This window comes from Oncorhynchus tshawytscha, linkage group LG02, assembly GCF_018296145.1.
Source record: "Oncorhynchus tshawytscha isolate Ot180627B linkage group LG02, Otsh_v2.0, whole genome shotgun sequence".
NCBI lineage: Eukaryota > Metazoa > Chordata > Actinopteri > Salmoniformes > Salmonidae > Oncorhynchus > Oncorhynchus tshawytscha.
Window position 1 is genome coordinate 28,263,964 of NC_056430.1, and position 16,049 is coordinate 28,280,012.

General features: G+C 41.4%; 2 protein-coding genes across 2 annotated transcripts; one reads left to right on the plus strand and one right to left on the minus strand.

Annotated features, from left to right (window-relative positions):
- Positions 1–239: 239 nt before the first annotated feature.
- LOC112262314 (transcription factor HES-5) lies at positions 240–1,315 on the plus strand. The gene is made up of 2 exons (XM_024437993.2): positions 240–363; positions 474–1,315. Exons 1-2 carry the CDS (start codon positions 310–312, stop codon positions 906–908), a joined length of 489 nt encoding a protein of 162 aa, XP_024293761.1. The 5' UTR covers positions 240–309; the 3' UTR covers positions 909–1,315.
- A 4,527-nt stretch (positions 1,316–5,842) lies between these two features.
- On the minus strand, positions 5,843–15,477 carry aldh4a1 (aldehyde dehydrogenase 4 family, member A1). Its single transcript, XM_024379046.2, has 15 exons — positions 15,309–15,477; positions 13,894–13,987; positions 13,653–13,745; positions 13,232–13,279; positions 12,977–13,132; positions 12,674–12,823; positions 12,442–12,516; positions 12,112–12,299; positions 11,911–11,984; positions 10,666–10,862; positions 10,421–10,468; positions 10,158–10,310; positions 7,134–7,255; positions 6,780–6,898; positions 5,843–6,578 (listed from the first exon to the last, which is right to left on the minus strand). Exons 1-15 carry the CDS (start codon positions 15,347–15,349, stop codon positions 6,466–6,468), a joined length of 1,671 nt encoding a protein of 556 aa, XP_024234814.1. The 5' UTR covers positions 15,350–15,477; the 3' UTR covers positions 5,843–6,465.
- Between the last annotated feature and the right edge of the window lie 572 nt (positions 15,478–16,049).

Consider the following 16,049-nt stretch of genomic DNA (forward strand, 5'->3'; position numbering starts at 1 on the left):
GCATTTGCAAGCAACAGAGTCAACTACTTCACAGCACTCTTTTATTGCACACTCCACCTGTTCCCTTGGGACACGCTCATTGTCCTGAGGCAATAGACAGTCAATTTAGCATGAAGTAATTGAAGCCTCTTCATTGTACTGTCTGCGTCCCTGATTGGCCAGCAAGTGTGTGAAACTCCTGTCAAACTGAGACCCACACGGGTTTACAGTGTGATGAGTGTATAAATACAGAAGCCCTGTCGAGATGGACAAACCACAGTTCTAACATCCGACGACTATCTACCAAGAACAAACAACTGACCGACAGCAATGGCTCCTGTCAATATTTGCGACATGGTGATGACCACGAAAGATAAAATCAAAGTAAGTACAAATAGGCTACCTCTATCTTCATCAATTTAATACGTTATGTTTGAATTTTAACATGATTTTTAAAATACAATTAAACTAATCAGATCCTTTATTTTCTCCAGCTTAGAAAACCAGTGGTGGAAAAGATGCGCCGAGACCGCATTAACAGCAGCATCGAACAGCTCAAGACACTCCTCAAAACCGAACTTCAAGCACACCAACCCAACTCGAAACTGGAAAAGGCTGACATTCTCGAGACAGCTGTGGTTTACCTGAAGGACAACAGCATGCGCCCTGCTGCTTCATTCAACGTAGCGTCACCTGTCCAAAGCTACGCAGAGGGATTCACCCGCTGCCTGGAGGAGACGCTGCGCTTCCTCTCAGTGAAAAACCAGCCGACTGGCTCACAACAGAAGCTTCTCAATCACTTCCATCGCGCTCAGAAACTCGGTGATAGAGTCGTGCTGAGTCCAAACCGCGCAACGGTCCCTCACAACAGCAGCACTCCGAAACGTGTCACCCCAGGTGGAAGAGGACCCATGTGGAGACCCTGGTGATGCTCATAGCCTATTTGGAGACTTTCAGTAATTAAACTTTCGATGTCAAAACCAGATAATATTTTGGTCTAGCACGACCCTGTATGCTCTCTTCTTGTTGGAAATTATTCTTCCCTATACAATTTTATCTTTTGTTCGTAAAATATAAAATTATTGTTATTCTTCTGTGTAGAATATCCTCTATTGTGCATGTATTATTAACTTTACAATTGCGAAGTAAAATGTTTTTACATATTGTAAAATATATTATTATAATATATTGGTGTATCTATTTCTGGGAAAATACCTCAGCCCTATGTTGCTGAATTGTAATTTGTCCTGAAACAAACTGTGATTGGAACATTGTCTATCACATTGATGTGGCAATATTCCCAATAAATAAATGAAATGACAATTTATGTATGAATCTCTAACTATTGTATAGTCTAACCATGCTTTGTAGACACAACATTTAGGCTACAACTCAGCAGAGCACATACAATAAAGTGGCACCTGCGGGCCAGGTATGTGATTTGACGTCATGGAATGAAAAGACAATGTTACACATTACAAAATGATCTACCAATAGGCCTACACAATTATTTAGACCTAGTAATACTTTAGATAATGACTTGGGTAAATGAAGCCATGCAAATCTACAGGTGGTCTTCTCATTTTCTACTGAAAATTCTAATCTTATATTGTGTAAAGCTCATTCTTTTTATGAGCTGAGGGCATTAATTACTCCCCGGTAATTTCGTGGTTTTTGTTTGCAGTGGTCTATTTTTCTAATATAACCCGACCAGAAGAGCCTCTAAATGTGTTGTCACTCCAGAAGCGGCAGAAGGTTGATTTTGGGCGGGAGAATGAAGGCATGAATGACTCGAGTCTGTTGAGTAAACATTTTCAAATTGAATGGTACAGCTGCTGTTTAGAACACAAAAGCTAGCAAAGCCGCCTCCGGAAAGCCTTACCTAACCTGCAACCTGAGATTCTTTCCCACAGTCGCACCATTCAGAACTGTCAATTAGAAGTGTGTGTCGAATTTCGCTCCAACATTCTCAATCCCACGCATGGCATTTTATTGCTGGTATGAGGCCATAAGGTAAAAAAAAGGAATCTGATAAAAATCTCCATGTGAATATGGCATAAACCTGAAATGTACAACAATACCATAAACAGTTGGATATGACCAGTGAATATTAATAGGCCTACTGATCATTGAAGGGAAGAATGGACATCATATAATTCAAAGGGTGATGGGGATTTATTTGAAGCATCACACATTGAGCTCTCCCAATTGTGCTGCTTAACAGACATAATGTTATTCCATAAATCTGCATAACAATGCCTTCCACTGCAGTATGTATCACAAATTAGATCAGCCACTGGAATACTTGGCGTAATTTTGTAATGACACTATAAAGTACCCAGGATTTGGCCTGAATAATTTTGACATGATTATACTTCAGACTTCTTTCAAAATGAATAGTAGGTCAACACTTCATTTGTAGTCCAGTACAGATGGTTTGGAAATGTTCAACTAATGAGTTGCAAATGTGCTTGTGAAGAGCTTAAAACATTTGGTTTGTTTAGATGATGGATACGATCTGTTTCTTTCTATTTCCCTCTAGGTAATCAGCACCATTGCCTACGCCTGCACATTGGCTCTGGTTGTCTGATCTCATTACAATTCATAAACAGTGGAATAAGTTGTGATGAGAAAGTTGAGTATAAAAAGAGAGCAGGTTCTGTAGGCCTATACACTGAATGTACAAAACATTAGGAACACCTTACTAATATTGAGTTGCACCCCTCCCCCTTTGCCCTCAGAAAAGACCCAATTCGTTAGGGCACAGATGGACTCTACAAGGTGTTGAAAGCATTCCACAGGGATATTGGCCCATGTTGACTCCAATGCTTCCCACTGTTGTGTCAAGTTGGCAGGATGTCTTTTGGTTGGTGGACCATTCTTGATACACATGTGAAACTGTTGAGTGTGAAAAACCCAGCAGTGTTGCAGTTCTTGACATAAACCGGTGCGCTTGGCACCTACCACCATACCCCGTTCAAAGGTACTTAAATATTTTGTTTTTCCCATTCACATTCTGATTGGCACGTACACAATCCATGTGTCAAGGCTTAAAGAACAATCTTTAACCTGTCTACTCCCCTTCATCTACACTGATTGAAGTGGATTTAAAATGTGACATCAATAAGGGATCATAGTTTTCAACTGGATTCACTTGGTTAGTCTATGTCATGAAAAGAGCAGGTGTCCTTAATGTTTTGGTGTGTCAGGCAGGCAGTTCCCTTTCCCATATCTACACTTACAGCACTGACGCTTGGCCTTGTGTGTAGAAGTGTGTCTCTAACACTTTGAACAATGGGAGAGTATGCCAGAGGCCCAGTAATGAGGTCTCCTCACATCTGACTTTGATGTGACAGGAGTGTGACACTAAAGACACCCCAGTGAGTGTGACAAGGTAGTGTGCTGGGACACACTCCAACAACAGGCAGTAAAAACCTCCGATTTGTAGTTTGACACCTCAGTGTGGAACAGTGCGCCCATTTCCCACTGGTCACATTCATTTCAACTCGTCAAATTGGTTAAAGAAACTGAAGGAACACCAACTTAAAAATGTGTCAGTCTCGTTAACAACAAGAAATGGTCAAGCAAGCCACATTCAGAAACAAAAAGAAGACATTAAAAACAAGTTTAATATCATTTCTGAAATTATGAAAATGTATAATAATGCTAATTCAATTAAGGTAAATCCCTAATATTGCCAATACAGGCACATTAGACCAAATATAATTTATATTAACATTTAACAGAAAACACATTTATGAAAATATATCCTCCTCAACTTTTTTCAAAGCAAGATGACATGAAATTGAGATTTAGACTGAGCAATCATATGCATTTGAAGCATTTTTTTTTTAAATGGACAAAAACGAAAATTTGAAAACAACAGTTAGTGTGCTGTTGCTGAAATAAACCTGATTAGATGGCAAAGCAGGGTTTAAGTAAAAACGCAATGGCACCCTCATAGCCAGATACTGTAGGCCAAGCCATAGCTCAAGTGTAACAAGTGCATCACCTTCCTATCAGAGACAGTCAGGGGGTTGAGTATTACAGTGTGATAACACAGCAAACCAAAACACAGTGAGGAAAACCACATTATTGCAGTTTCGATACACACAACCATGTTTACTGAATATAGGTTAAGAAGGATGGTTAGTAAGGACTTTTTTAGCACCAAAAATGGATGGTAGTAAAAGCCATCCTCTTCTTTACAATCATAGGGAACAGAAAACCTCAAATGATAAACATTGGGTTTTGATACTTGTACCGTAGCGGTCATGAAATATTATCGAAACGTTGGGTGATTGTTTTTGTCATGGCAGATTGTCAGCTAATAATTACAATATATAGTGAGTTTTGTATAATAGAAATACAGCAGGACATGTGGAAAACTTAACAGCCTCAGGACCAGTCAGTACTGAGACTGTCAGAAACGGAGGCTCAGATACAGCAGTCATTTAATTAAAAACAGAAGACTGATTAATTAGAACTAATAGTAAATCTCTGTAGAATCTATGGTAGACCAAACAGTTTAACTACAGTACCAGTCAAAAGTTTGGTCACAAGTACTCATTCAAGGCTTTTTCTTTATCATCACTTTTCTACATTGTAGAATAACAGAAGACATAACTATGAAATAACACATATGGAATCATGTAGAAACCAAAAGTGTAAAACAAATCAAAATATATTTTTCATCTGGAATGCATTCCAATTAACAGGTGTGCGTTAAAAGTTCATTTGTGGAATTTCTTTCCTTCTTAATGCGTTTGAGCCAATCAGTTGTGTTGTGACAAGGTAGGGGTGGTATACAGAAGACAGCCCTATTTGGTAAAAGACCAAGTCCATATTATGGCAAGAACAGCTCAAATAAGCAAAGAGAAACAACAGTCCATTATTACTTCAAGGTCAGTCAATCTGGAAAATTTCAATAACTTTCAAAGTTTCTTCAAGTACAGTCACAACCATCAAGCGATATGATGAAACAGGCTCTCATGAGGACTGCCACAGGAAAGGAAGACCCAGAGTTACTTCTGCTGCAGAGGATAAGTACATTAGAGTTAACAGCCTCAGAAATTGCAGCCCAAATAAATGCTTCACAGAGTTCAAGTAACAGGCATATTTCAACATCAGGCCTTCATGGCCGAATTGCTGCTAAGAAACCACTACTAAGGGACACCAATACGAAGAACAGACTTGCTTGGGCCAAGAAATCTAAGCAATGGACATTAGAACGGTGGATATCTGTCCTCTGGTCTGATGAGTCCAAATTTGAGATTTTTGTTTCTACCCACCTTGTCTTTGTGAGACGCAGAGTAGGTGAACGGATGATCTCCTCATGTGTGGTTCCCACCGTGAAGCATGGAGGTGGTGTGATAGTGCTTTGCTCAGTGATTTATTTAGAATTCAAGGCACACTTAATCAGCATGGCTACCAGAGCATTCTGCAGTGATACGCCATGCTATCTGGTTTGCGATTAGTGGAACTATCATTTGTTTTTTAACAGGACAATGATCCAAAACACACATCCGGGCTGTGTAAGGGCTATTTGACCAAGAAGGAGAGTGATGGTGCTGCATCAGATGACTAGGCGCCACAATCACCCAACTTCAACCCAATTGAGATGGTTTGGGATGAGTTGGACCGCAGATTGAAGGAAGAGCAGCCAACAAGTGCTCAGCACATGTTTGAACTCCTTCAAGACTGTTGAAAAATCATTCCTCATGAAGCTGGTTGAGAGAATGCCAAGAGTGTGTAAAGCGGTTATCAAGCTAAAGGGTGGCTATTTTGAATTGACTTAAAATATATTTTACTTTGTTAAACATTTTTTTGCTTACTACATGATTCCATGTGTGTTATTTCATAGTGTTGAAGTCTTCACTATTATTCTACAATGTAGAAAATAGTTTAAAAAATGAATAAAAACCCTTGAATGAGTAGGTGTGTCCAAACTTTTGACTGGTACGGTCTGTGGATCCATGGGACGTTTCATAGTGCCATTCTTCTGTACAGCTAGCAGGCCATCTGATCTGGCTCAGCTCCTGCTGATCTCATGAAGTGCCAGAGAGGGGCGCCTTTGCTCCCCCTTTTAATTTAGAACAGCTAATAGAGCATTTCCCCAACTCAACCAACCAAAATGTTTTGGTTTTTGCCGTAATACTACACAGTTGATTTCAAATAATCAAAGCTTGATTAGTTGATTATTTGAATCAACAGTGTAGTGCTAGGACAAAAACATGCAGCCCTTGGGGTCCCGAGGACCAGGTTGGGGAAACCCTGAGCTAAAAATTAGTTTCAGTGCTTCAGTGCAGGCTTGTAAGGGCTAAAAAGGACTAAAACTTGGACGAGTAAGAAGAAGGTTTCCCCTCTTCATTTCATTGTCAGTCTTGACTGGAGAGAGGGATAGGACAAAAAGCCGACAGATTCCTCTACAAAGCTAGGATTGGATGAGGGCCACATGGTTGGGGAGGGGGGTACAGTACTGTCTTTTTAACCCATGTATGGGTACTTCCATTCTCTGAGCGGGACGTGGGTGGCCTTGACCACCTGTGGGGATGTCCATCGCAGGACGTAGTGAGGACCACCAGGTTTGTCATTGGTACCTATGCAGACAAGAATGTTCACGTTTTAGCTGTTATAAGTGCTTATATTCATCCTATTTCATATTAATAAAAATGATGTCGGCAGAAGGCATTATGTCAGACAAAGAGAGCTCATCAGGAGTCATGAAAAGTCCTGCTTCATAGAACTGTTGACAGTCAAATTAATATCAAAGCTTTGGAGTGGTGTGTGGGTAATTTTACCTGAAGCTCTGGCGCCACCAAATGGCTGCTGGGCGACAATCGAGCCGGTGGACTTGTCATTCACGTAGTAATTTCCTGCAGCGTTCCTCAAGGCCTTAGCTGCCTCATCTACAACATTCCTGGAACAAATATGATTAAAGGATTAGGACGTTTTCTTGACAAGTGTCAATTTCTGTGTAAAGTCAAATCTATTAACAATGAGCAGATCATAGTAGGCGTGGTTGGCATCCATAAGAAATTATCTGAAAAGTTATAGGGATAACTATATTACGTTCAGTCTTCATGGAGCAAGCAACCCTTTCACAGTAAAATTATGGTACACCATAAAAAAACAGATGGAGTGTTCTAACTTACTTGTCAAGAGCGAAGACCGCTCCTGTCAGGGCGTATGGTGATGTGTTGTCTATAAGGTTTAGAACCTCCTTGTAGTTGTTCTCAGGGTAAACATAGACAGACAGAACTGGGCCAAAGATTTCCTACAGGACGTTCATCAAGAACAGAGTTATAAGAAAGTTAGTTATACATTCCTATATTAATTGACCTACCTTAATTATTAATTACCTTAATTAAAAACAAAAAGCTGAAATTTCTTGAGTCAATAATTATTCAATCTCTAATGGCATACCTAACTATGTTCAGGAGTAAAAATGTGCTTAACTAGTCACATAATACAGCTGAATTCAGAAGTTTACATTACACTTTAGCCAAATACATTTAAAAACTCAGTAGAGAGAATGATTTCAGCTTTTATTTCTTTCATCATATTCCCAGTGGGTCAGAAGTTTACATACACTCAATTAGTATTTGGTAACATTGCCTTTTAATTGTTTAACTTGGGTAAAATGTTTTGAGTAGCCTTCCACAAGCTTCCCACAATAAGTTGGGTGAATTTTGGCCCCCAGAGCTGGTAACTGAGTCAGGTATGTAGGCCTCCTTGCTCGCACTCGCTTTTTCAGTTCTGCCCACAAATCTTCTATAGGATTGAGGTCAGGGCTTTGTGATGGCCATTTGCCACAACTTTGGAAGTATGCTTGGGGTCACTGTCCATTTGGAATACCCATTTGCGACCAAGCTTTAAGTTCCTGACTGATTTATTGAGATGTTGCTTCAATATATCCACATAAATTTAATTCCTCATATTTTGTGAAGTGCACCAGTTCCTCCTGCAGCAAAGCACCCCCACAACATGATGCAACCACCCCCACGCTTCACAGTTGAGATGGTGTTCTTCTGCTTGCAAGCCTCCCCTTTTTCCTCCAAACATAACAATGGGCATTATGGTCAAACAGTTCTATTTTTGACCAGAGGATATTTCTCCAAAAAGTACAATCTTTGTCCCCATGTGCAATTGCAAACCATAATCTGACTTTTTTATGGCGGTTTTGGAGCAGTGGCTTCTGCCTTGCTGTGTGGCCTTTCAGGTTATGTCGATATAGGACTCGTTTTACTGTGGATATAGATACTTTAGTATCTGTTTCCTCCAGCATCGTCACAAAGTCCTTTGCTGTTGTTCTGGGATTGATTTGCACTTTTCTCACCAAAGTACGTTAATCTCTAGGAGACAGACGCGTCTCCTTCCTGAGCGGTATGAAGGCTGCTTGGTCCCATGGTGTTTATACTTGCGTACTATTATTTGTACAGATGAACGTGGTACCTTCAGGCATTTGGAAATTGCTCCCAAGGATGAACCAGATATGTGGAGGTATACAATTTTTTTTCTGAGGCCTTGGCTGAATTCTTTTGATTCTCCCGTGATGTCAAGCAAAGAGGAACTAAGTTTGAAGGTAAGCATTGAAATGCATCCAATTGACTCAAATTATGTCAATTAGCCTATGACATAATTTCCTGGAATTTTCCAAGCTGTTTAAAGGCACAGTCAACTTAGTGTATGTAAACTTCTGACCAACTGGAATTGTGATACAGTGAATTGTAAGTGAAATAATCTGTCTAAACAATTGTTGGAAAAAATGACTTGTGTCCTACACAAAGTAGATGTCCTAACCGACTTGCTGAAACTATAGTTTATTAACAAAAAATTTGTGGAGTGGTTGAAAAATGAGTTTTAATTATTTTTTTGAATGACTACCTCATCTCTGCACCCCACACATACAGATAATTGTAAGGTTCCTCAGTCGAGCAGTGAATTTCAAACCGATTCAACCACAAAGACCATGGAGGTTGTTCTTATGCCTCGCAAAGAAGGGCACCTATTGGTAGATAGGTAAAAATGATTGAATATCCCTTTGAGCATGGTGACGTTATTAATTAATGGGCAAATGTTGCACAATCCAGGTGTGGAAAGCTCTTAGAGACTTACCCAGAAAGACTCACAGCTGTAGTCACTGTCAAAGTTGCTTCTACAAAGTATTGACTTAGGTGTGCAAATACTTCTGTCAATTAGATTTTCTTGTATTTTATTTTCAATCAATTGGCAACATTCTTTTTAAATAATCACTTTTTCATTATGGGGTATTGTGTCTAGATGGGTGAGAGAAAAAAACTAGGTCAAGGGGTATGAATACCTTCTGAAGGCATTGTACATGTATATAAATTAATCCAAGCACTTAGCCCTCAGCCTGACCGCTGGCCTCAGTTAAAATTGATAAAATAATCCTGCTCCTTTTCTCCATAAGACAGCAATATCTATTAGACAAGGATAAATGAACAAGTCAGTCATTTTCAGCAATTCAAACCAAACTGAGTCTGTCAAGTAATTCTGACATGTTCGGTATGTATGTCTGGTATAACTCTGGTAGGTTGGTTCAAAGAAGTGAGAACACATGGTTCTCAGATGTTTATTCTGAGATCTTTCAACTGGAAATGTTATGTAGTAGGTATGTGTGGTAGGCCAGTTAGTCAGCACAGTCAGGCCACAGTTACACGTCCCACACCTTGGGGAAAGTGGCACTCTGGGCCATTCAACGAAGCTCCGGTATGCATAAGAAGTCTGTGGTGTATGCACAGGTGGGGGGATTACCAAGCTAATCAGCTAAACGAGGGTTATCTACCGATCCACGGAGCTTTTGGATCTTCCGTTTGACATGCCCTTTTGGAGTTTTTAAATCACCAACCTTACATCAACGACCCCCTTGTGCTGGCCCGACCAGTCACATTGGAACTGTCCACCCAGATCCCCAGTAAGCAAACACTCTGTTCCCAGGCACAACCACACCCAACCCGGACCGCACATTCATACTTTCACAGTAACGCACCTGCCTAGTCAGGTTACAGAACAATTAGGCAAGCGTAGGGCCCCTACACACAACAAGTATAGTATCACAGTAGGTTGTCTAATCGGGTCCATAACAGAGTCACATTATGAAGTTCCATAGGCTAACAGTGATGGGGAAAGAAGTGATCTACAATATCAAGTCTTACCTCGGCCATGATGGCTTCCTGTGGGTCTGTGCTCTCAATGATGGTCGGCTCCACAAAGTAACCCTTCTTGTCATCACAGTGTCCCCCAGCAATTATTTTTAACTTTGGGGATGACTTGGCATGGTCCAACCACTTCTTAATACGAGCAAAGGACTAAAAGAAGAAGAAGTAATTTTGAAAATATAAACATTAATCTTGTTCAGAAGTAATAAAGCTGGTTCTAATCAAGCATCCAGTGTGGTGAAAATGTCACAGTACTGTACCTTGTCATCAATCACAGCAGAGAAGAATGTACTCCAGTCCTCCACAGGCTAGACAGGGGAGACAGAAAGACACTTAACAACAACCTGACATCGAATGAACACTTACAGTACAAACTTTAACAGTTTTAAAAAACTGCTACAGCAGAACAACTCAACTGGCTGTATCTATTCCCACCAAAATAACCCTAGTGCCAGTCACTGATGAATCTGACAGTCCTCAGAGCTAAGGTCAGTTGCCCACTCACGTCTCCAACTTTGAGCTGCTTGTGGATGTCCAGGAGCCCCTGTTTGATCTGGGGCCACAGGGAGTCTGGTACATACATCCTGGAGCAGGCTGAGCACTTCTGCCCTCCGTACTCAAACGCAGAGCGGATGGTCCCAGTCACCACACTCCGCACATCCGCAGACTTGTGCACAAAGTGGAAGTTCTTACCGCCGCATTCTGAAAGACATGACAGATGAGAATGTCAGTGAAGCAATGTGTAAAGAGTGATATAGGTTAGGGATGTGACAAATGGACAATTTAAACGGCTAATAAAACCATAATTATAGGCCTTCCGAGTGGCGCAGAGGTCTAAGGCACTGCATCGCAGTGATGCGGCGTCACTACAGCCTGGTGTTCGATCCTAGTTTGTGTCACAAACGACCATGACCGGGAGTCCCATAGGGCGGCGCACTATTGGCCGGGGGGGCTTTACTTCGCTCATCGCGCTCTAGTGACTCCTTGTGGCAGGCCGGGCACCTGCAGGTTGACTTTGGTTGTCCGTTGAACAGTGTTTCCTCTGACACATTGGTGCAGCTGGCTTCTAGGTTAAGCGAGCTGGTGTTAAGTGCGGCTTGGCAGGTCATTTCGGACAACACATGACTTGACCGTCGCCTCCTAAGGTTCAGAATTTTGGAACGGAGGAGAGTGATTAGTTGCTGTAGTTCCGAGAACACAAACACTTGCATCTTTCATAGCGAGCTAGTGAGGGGTGAAGAGAAAGAGGACAGGCACAGTATAGGCAGCTCGACTACCAGGCAAACAGAGTCAGAATCGTGCACTTGGCCTAACTATTGGCAATCAAAAGCTGTATCTCACAATGGAATGTTGTATCGCAATATCAAGGCTTGTAATGTCTCTGAAATTAAGTAAAGCAGGGCCTATCATCAATGAATAGGCTAAGAACAAAAAACATTTAACAATCCCAATTTTGTTGAAGTGTTTTAACATTCACACCCCAACATAGGCATAAGAATAAAGATGATATTCCCATGTAATGTTCAATGTACAGCTAATTAAACAGCTAGTGTGTTGCGGTGTATGGGCTGTACAGCTAGCGCCTGGCGGTGTACAGCTAGCGCCTGGCGGTGTACAGCTAGCGCCTGGCGGTGTACAGCTAGCGCCTGGCGGTGTACAGCTAGCGCCTGGCGGTGTACGGGCTGTACAGCTAGTGCCTGGCGGTGTACGGGCTGTACAGCTAGTGTGTGGCGGTGTTGCTCCAACCCACCTCCTCCCACCCGAGGGAAGTTCTTGTAGATATCCAGGTTCTGGGCCACTTGTTTCCACAGGCGCTTGAAGGTACTGATAAAGATGAATGGGTTGTTAAGAAAATACAGGGGTTATCACACATTATGTGAAACTGGTCTAAATGAAAAGTGGCAGACAGTTTCAGGTTAATATACATAAACGTATACAGACGGACACATACGGGACACTGCCGGTAAAGTTGATGCCAGCCAGATGTTCAGAAGAAGTGATGGTGTCTCCAAACACTGGTCCGTCGGCTGGCACAAACTGGATGATGTTGGGGGGTAACCCTGACTCCCGCAGAACATTGTATACGGCGTAGCTAGCTGACATGGCTGTGTCGCTAGGCTTCCACAGAACTACATTACCCTGACAAACACAGAGCCAGGGCAAACAAAGAAAGTCCAATTCAATTCAGACTATAACCAACAAAACACACAAGGAACTTAATGTGAAGTAAATTACAACTATAAGGAAATGTTTGTATTGTTGTTAGTAGGAGGGGACTTACCATGAGAGCAGGTGTACCTGCTAGGTTTCCACCAATTGCAGTGAAGTTAAATGGGGCGACAGCAGCTACAAAACCCTATAGTTAAAGGGGAAATAAAAGTGTTGACATAAAAAGTCCTGGAATATAAGAGTTCCAGAAATCAATCCTAACATATCCCCAAGTATACAGATTTTTGTCTGTGACTGACTATTATTAAATTGAACAGATAATGGTAGGACCAGAGAGTGCTCACCTCCAGCCCACGGTAGAGCATGGTGTTGGTGCTACCATCACTGTCCAGGGGCTGCTGGCTCTCCAGTTCAACAGCGTGCTTCGCATTGAACCGGAAGAAGTCTATTAGCTCTGCAGCCGCATCAATCTCTGCCTGCACCACTGTTTTGCCCTAGAAAAAAAAGGGAAAAAAAGGAAATAGAAAGCGGAGGGGATGAATATCACTCAATTTAAACACAGGAGATCCCCTTGGTGATATTCAACAATACCACAAATATACAGTAAGACTATGAAAACCCCATGGAGGCTAAATAGTTCACTGTACCTGGCCGATCATGGTCTTGGCCAGAATCTCAGCTCTCTTAGGTCCACTGATGATGTCAGCAGCCTTAAAGAGGACCTGGGCTCGGTCCTGGATGGGTTTCAGGTCCCATTCTCTCCTCGCCGCCACAGAGGCTAAGATAGCTTTGTTGAGCAGGTCCTGTATCAATCATACCGAGGTAACACCATCCAGTCATGTCATGTAAATCTTGGAAAATGTCTGACACATAAAAACAGAAGAATTGTACTCTTAGTTTACCTTGTCAGCATAGCAAAACTTGGCCAGTTTGTGTGAGTGGTTGAAGGGCTTTGAAAATAAAATTACAATCGGTTATAATACCTTCAGGAAATAAAATGTAAAAAAAGAGTGTGGTACTGGTCTTTATCAAAAGGTAGAAATAAAAGGCAGGCCTCCAGCAAAGTAGCATTAGTTTATGATAGTCAATGGATCTTATCAGAAACCGAAGAAAACACACAGCTGATAACCCAACGGTAATACAGTCATTTACAGTTTAACTTGACAGGCCTTGAATGCTTCGGTTTGGATTAGACAGTATGCTGTATATCTGAGCAGCAGTGTGAGTGAAAAGTGAGAACTTCAGTCTCCAGGCTCCCATATTTGCAGGCAGCATGGAGCAATAGTTTGCTCAGATTAGGGACATGCTGTTGACTCTACTCACTGATAGCTGGTATCTGATGTCTTTGGTCCACACATGTTCATCTCCAACCACACAGGGAATCTCCTCTGTCTTCCCCTTCAGGTCATCCAGGGCCTATCACACACACACAATTATTGTGTCTCACCTTTTAGAGAGATGACCTTGTTGTAGGTCACAAAGGGCATATACTGAATGGTGCAGGTGGATGTTGCTTGAGAGTGTGTGGATGTATGATTGTGTGCATGTATGATTGTGTGTGTACCTTCTGCAGCTCGGCCCTCTCTGGACTGCCCTCGTTGAATCCCAGGATGGGCTCATTCTTCACCTCAACAGCTGCACAGGGGAAGGTCCTGAAACTGCACACAAGCAGACACACATGCTAGGACCAATGCACACCAAGTGAAGACAGACATATGCATACAGTAGATATTTCCACATAGTATCAGATTTCTGGATGGAATGTGTCTCATCCTGAAAAATGTGTTCATCAATGTGTTATAGCCCTATACCTGAGGTAGCCTACTGGCCATTCATTCTCTTAACCCTTTATACAGCTATGTTTTAATATGTTGATGGATAGGAATGAATGCCATTCAAGTTTATTTTGAGGCAAGTCCAAATCCTCACATTGTATAAACCAGGCACAATGCTTTGGACCCGAATAAGGCTTTACTGGCCATGTAGATTGTGGTCATGGTACAATGTTGAACTCAGTCTTATGAGTATACAGGTGGTCTCCATGCTGATTCCATCCTGCCTCTTCACTGCAACATGTTGGCAAGCTGCCGTCTTGTGTCAGCTGGAATAAGTCATTTACTAGAGGTAATTTCACATGAGTTATTCTGGCCGAGACTCCCTATAGCAGCAAGCAAACAATTGCAATAAGGCTTTTTTTCTTATTACACTCCTCTCTGTGAGTCAGGGTGAAGTGTCTATTTAAAAGTTATTTGTGGAAAAGTTACAACACCGCCAAACTAAACAGTCAGTGAAGGTCAGAGTTTCAAACCGGGGAGACAGGGGCTGGTATTCAAATATTTAAAATGGGTGATCTGGTGTACAAAAGACAACCTTTATAAATGTTTATTGATCTTCACCACCATAGACCTCTAAAGAGACTCAAAATTCCTATAATGTTTTAATTGGGTTACTGCATAAACAAACATGAGTAGAAATTCATGCAGCTGGCTTGCCCATATCAAGGTGTCTTGAGTCCATTTCTTGCAGAACACCAGTCCCACTTCAGGCTTTTAACTAACCAATTTTTTTTAGCTGAAGTCATGTCACAATGCTGCTTGTTGAATGAATGTGCACTTCCGTGAACTGTTACCTTCACGCACGCGCCTTGGAATGTTAACCAGAAGAAACAAAATCATGAAGAACTTATTTAAACTCATTTAGCTCGCGTTGAAAGGGTCTGGTGGCTGGCAAGGAAAGACATTCTTAAATCATTACATAACACATTCAGCATTATTGCCTTTAATTTGAAGTTTATTTGTAATTGTCCTAATTGGCCAATTGTACAGTGTGGAAAAAAACGTTCTGGTTCGACTATCGACTATCAACTCGACTATAATTAAATCGACTATCAACTACCGAAATAATGCAAATGACATTAGGCTACGAAAAGTCAAAGCTAAGGTAAGTTGGTATCGTGTATGTTCATGTGAAATTACATACCCCCTCCAAGAATGACACAATGCCGATCTCACACGCAGCATGTTTCAATGGAAAATATGTAGAGAGAAAGGGCAATCTAATAATAACACACTACTGCCAGCGATATAATGTATCAAGAACTGATAAGATACATCGAAACTGTCTGATATCTTGAGAATGTAGCCTACTGGTTACATGTATCGCGAGTTTAGAGGATTCAGGCCGTACCAATATCTGATAGGGAGCCCACCATCGTTATTACCATCATTGCGTCTAAATTGTCACAGTATGTGATAGTGTTGCATCAGAATAATTAATTACATAATTTACTCTTAAGATTTAGACTGTGAAGATGTTTTAAAATCCTACTTGTTCATATTTCAAAGAAAGAAGTATTGTAAACACACCTTTAATTTCCAGAATGAAATTTACTGGAGGCAAGGAGGGGCGAGTCTGTGAATAGCCATTTAGCGCTAAGGAGAAGACATCCCTAGCCAATCAGAGTAGCGCTGTCATGTCTGACTCGATAAATTCTATTTCTGACTGATCAAATGTGTAGTGTCCTTCGTCTTTTGCACAATTACGGATTTTCCCACTTATCCTGAATGATTTTAATTGTGACAAATGTAGAGGATGTGTAGTCTACTGTTCCCCTACCTGTTTAGCTAAAACAATTTTTTTACTGCAAGTGTTGCAAAGCAATCCATATTTTGCTTCCCCTGCTATTCGGTGGAGGGTGTGTGCTTCAAGTCAGGGTATAAG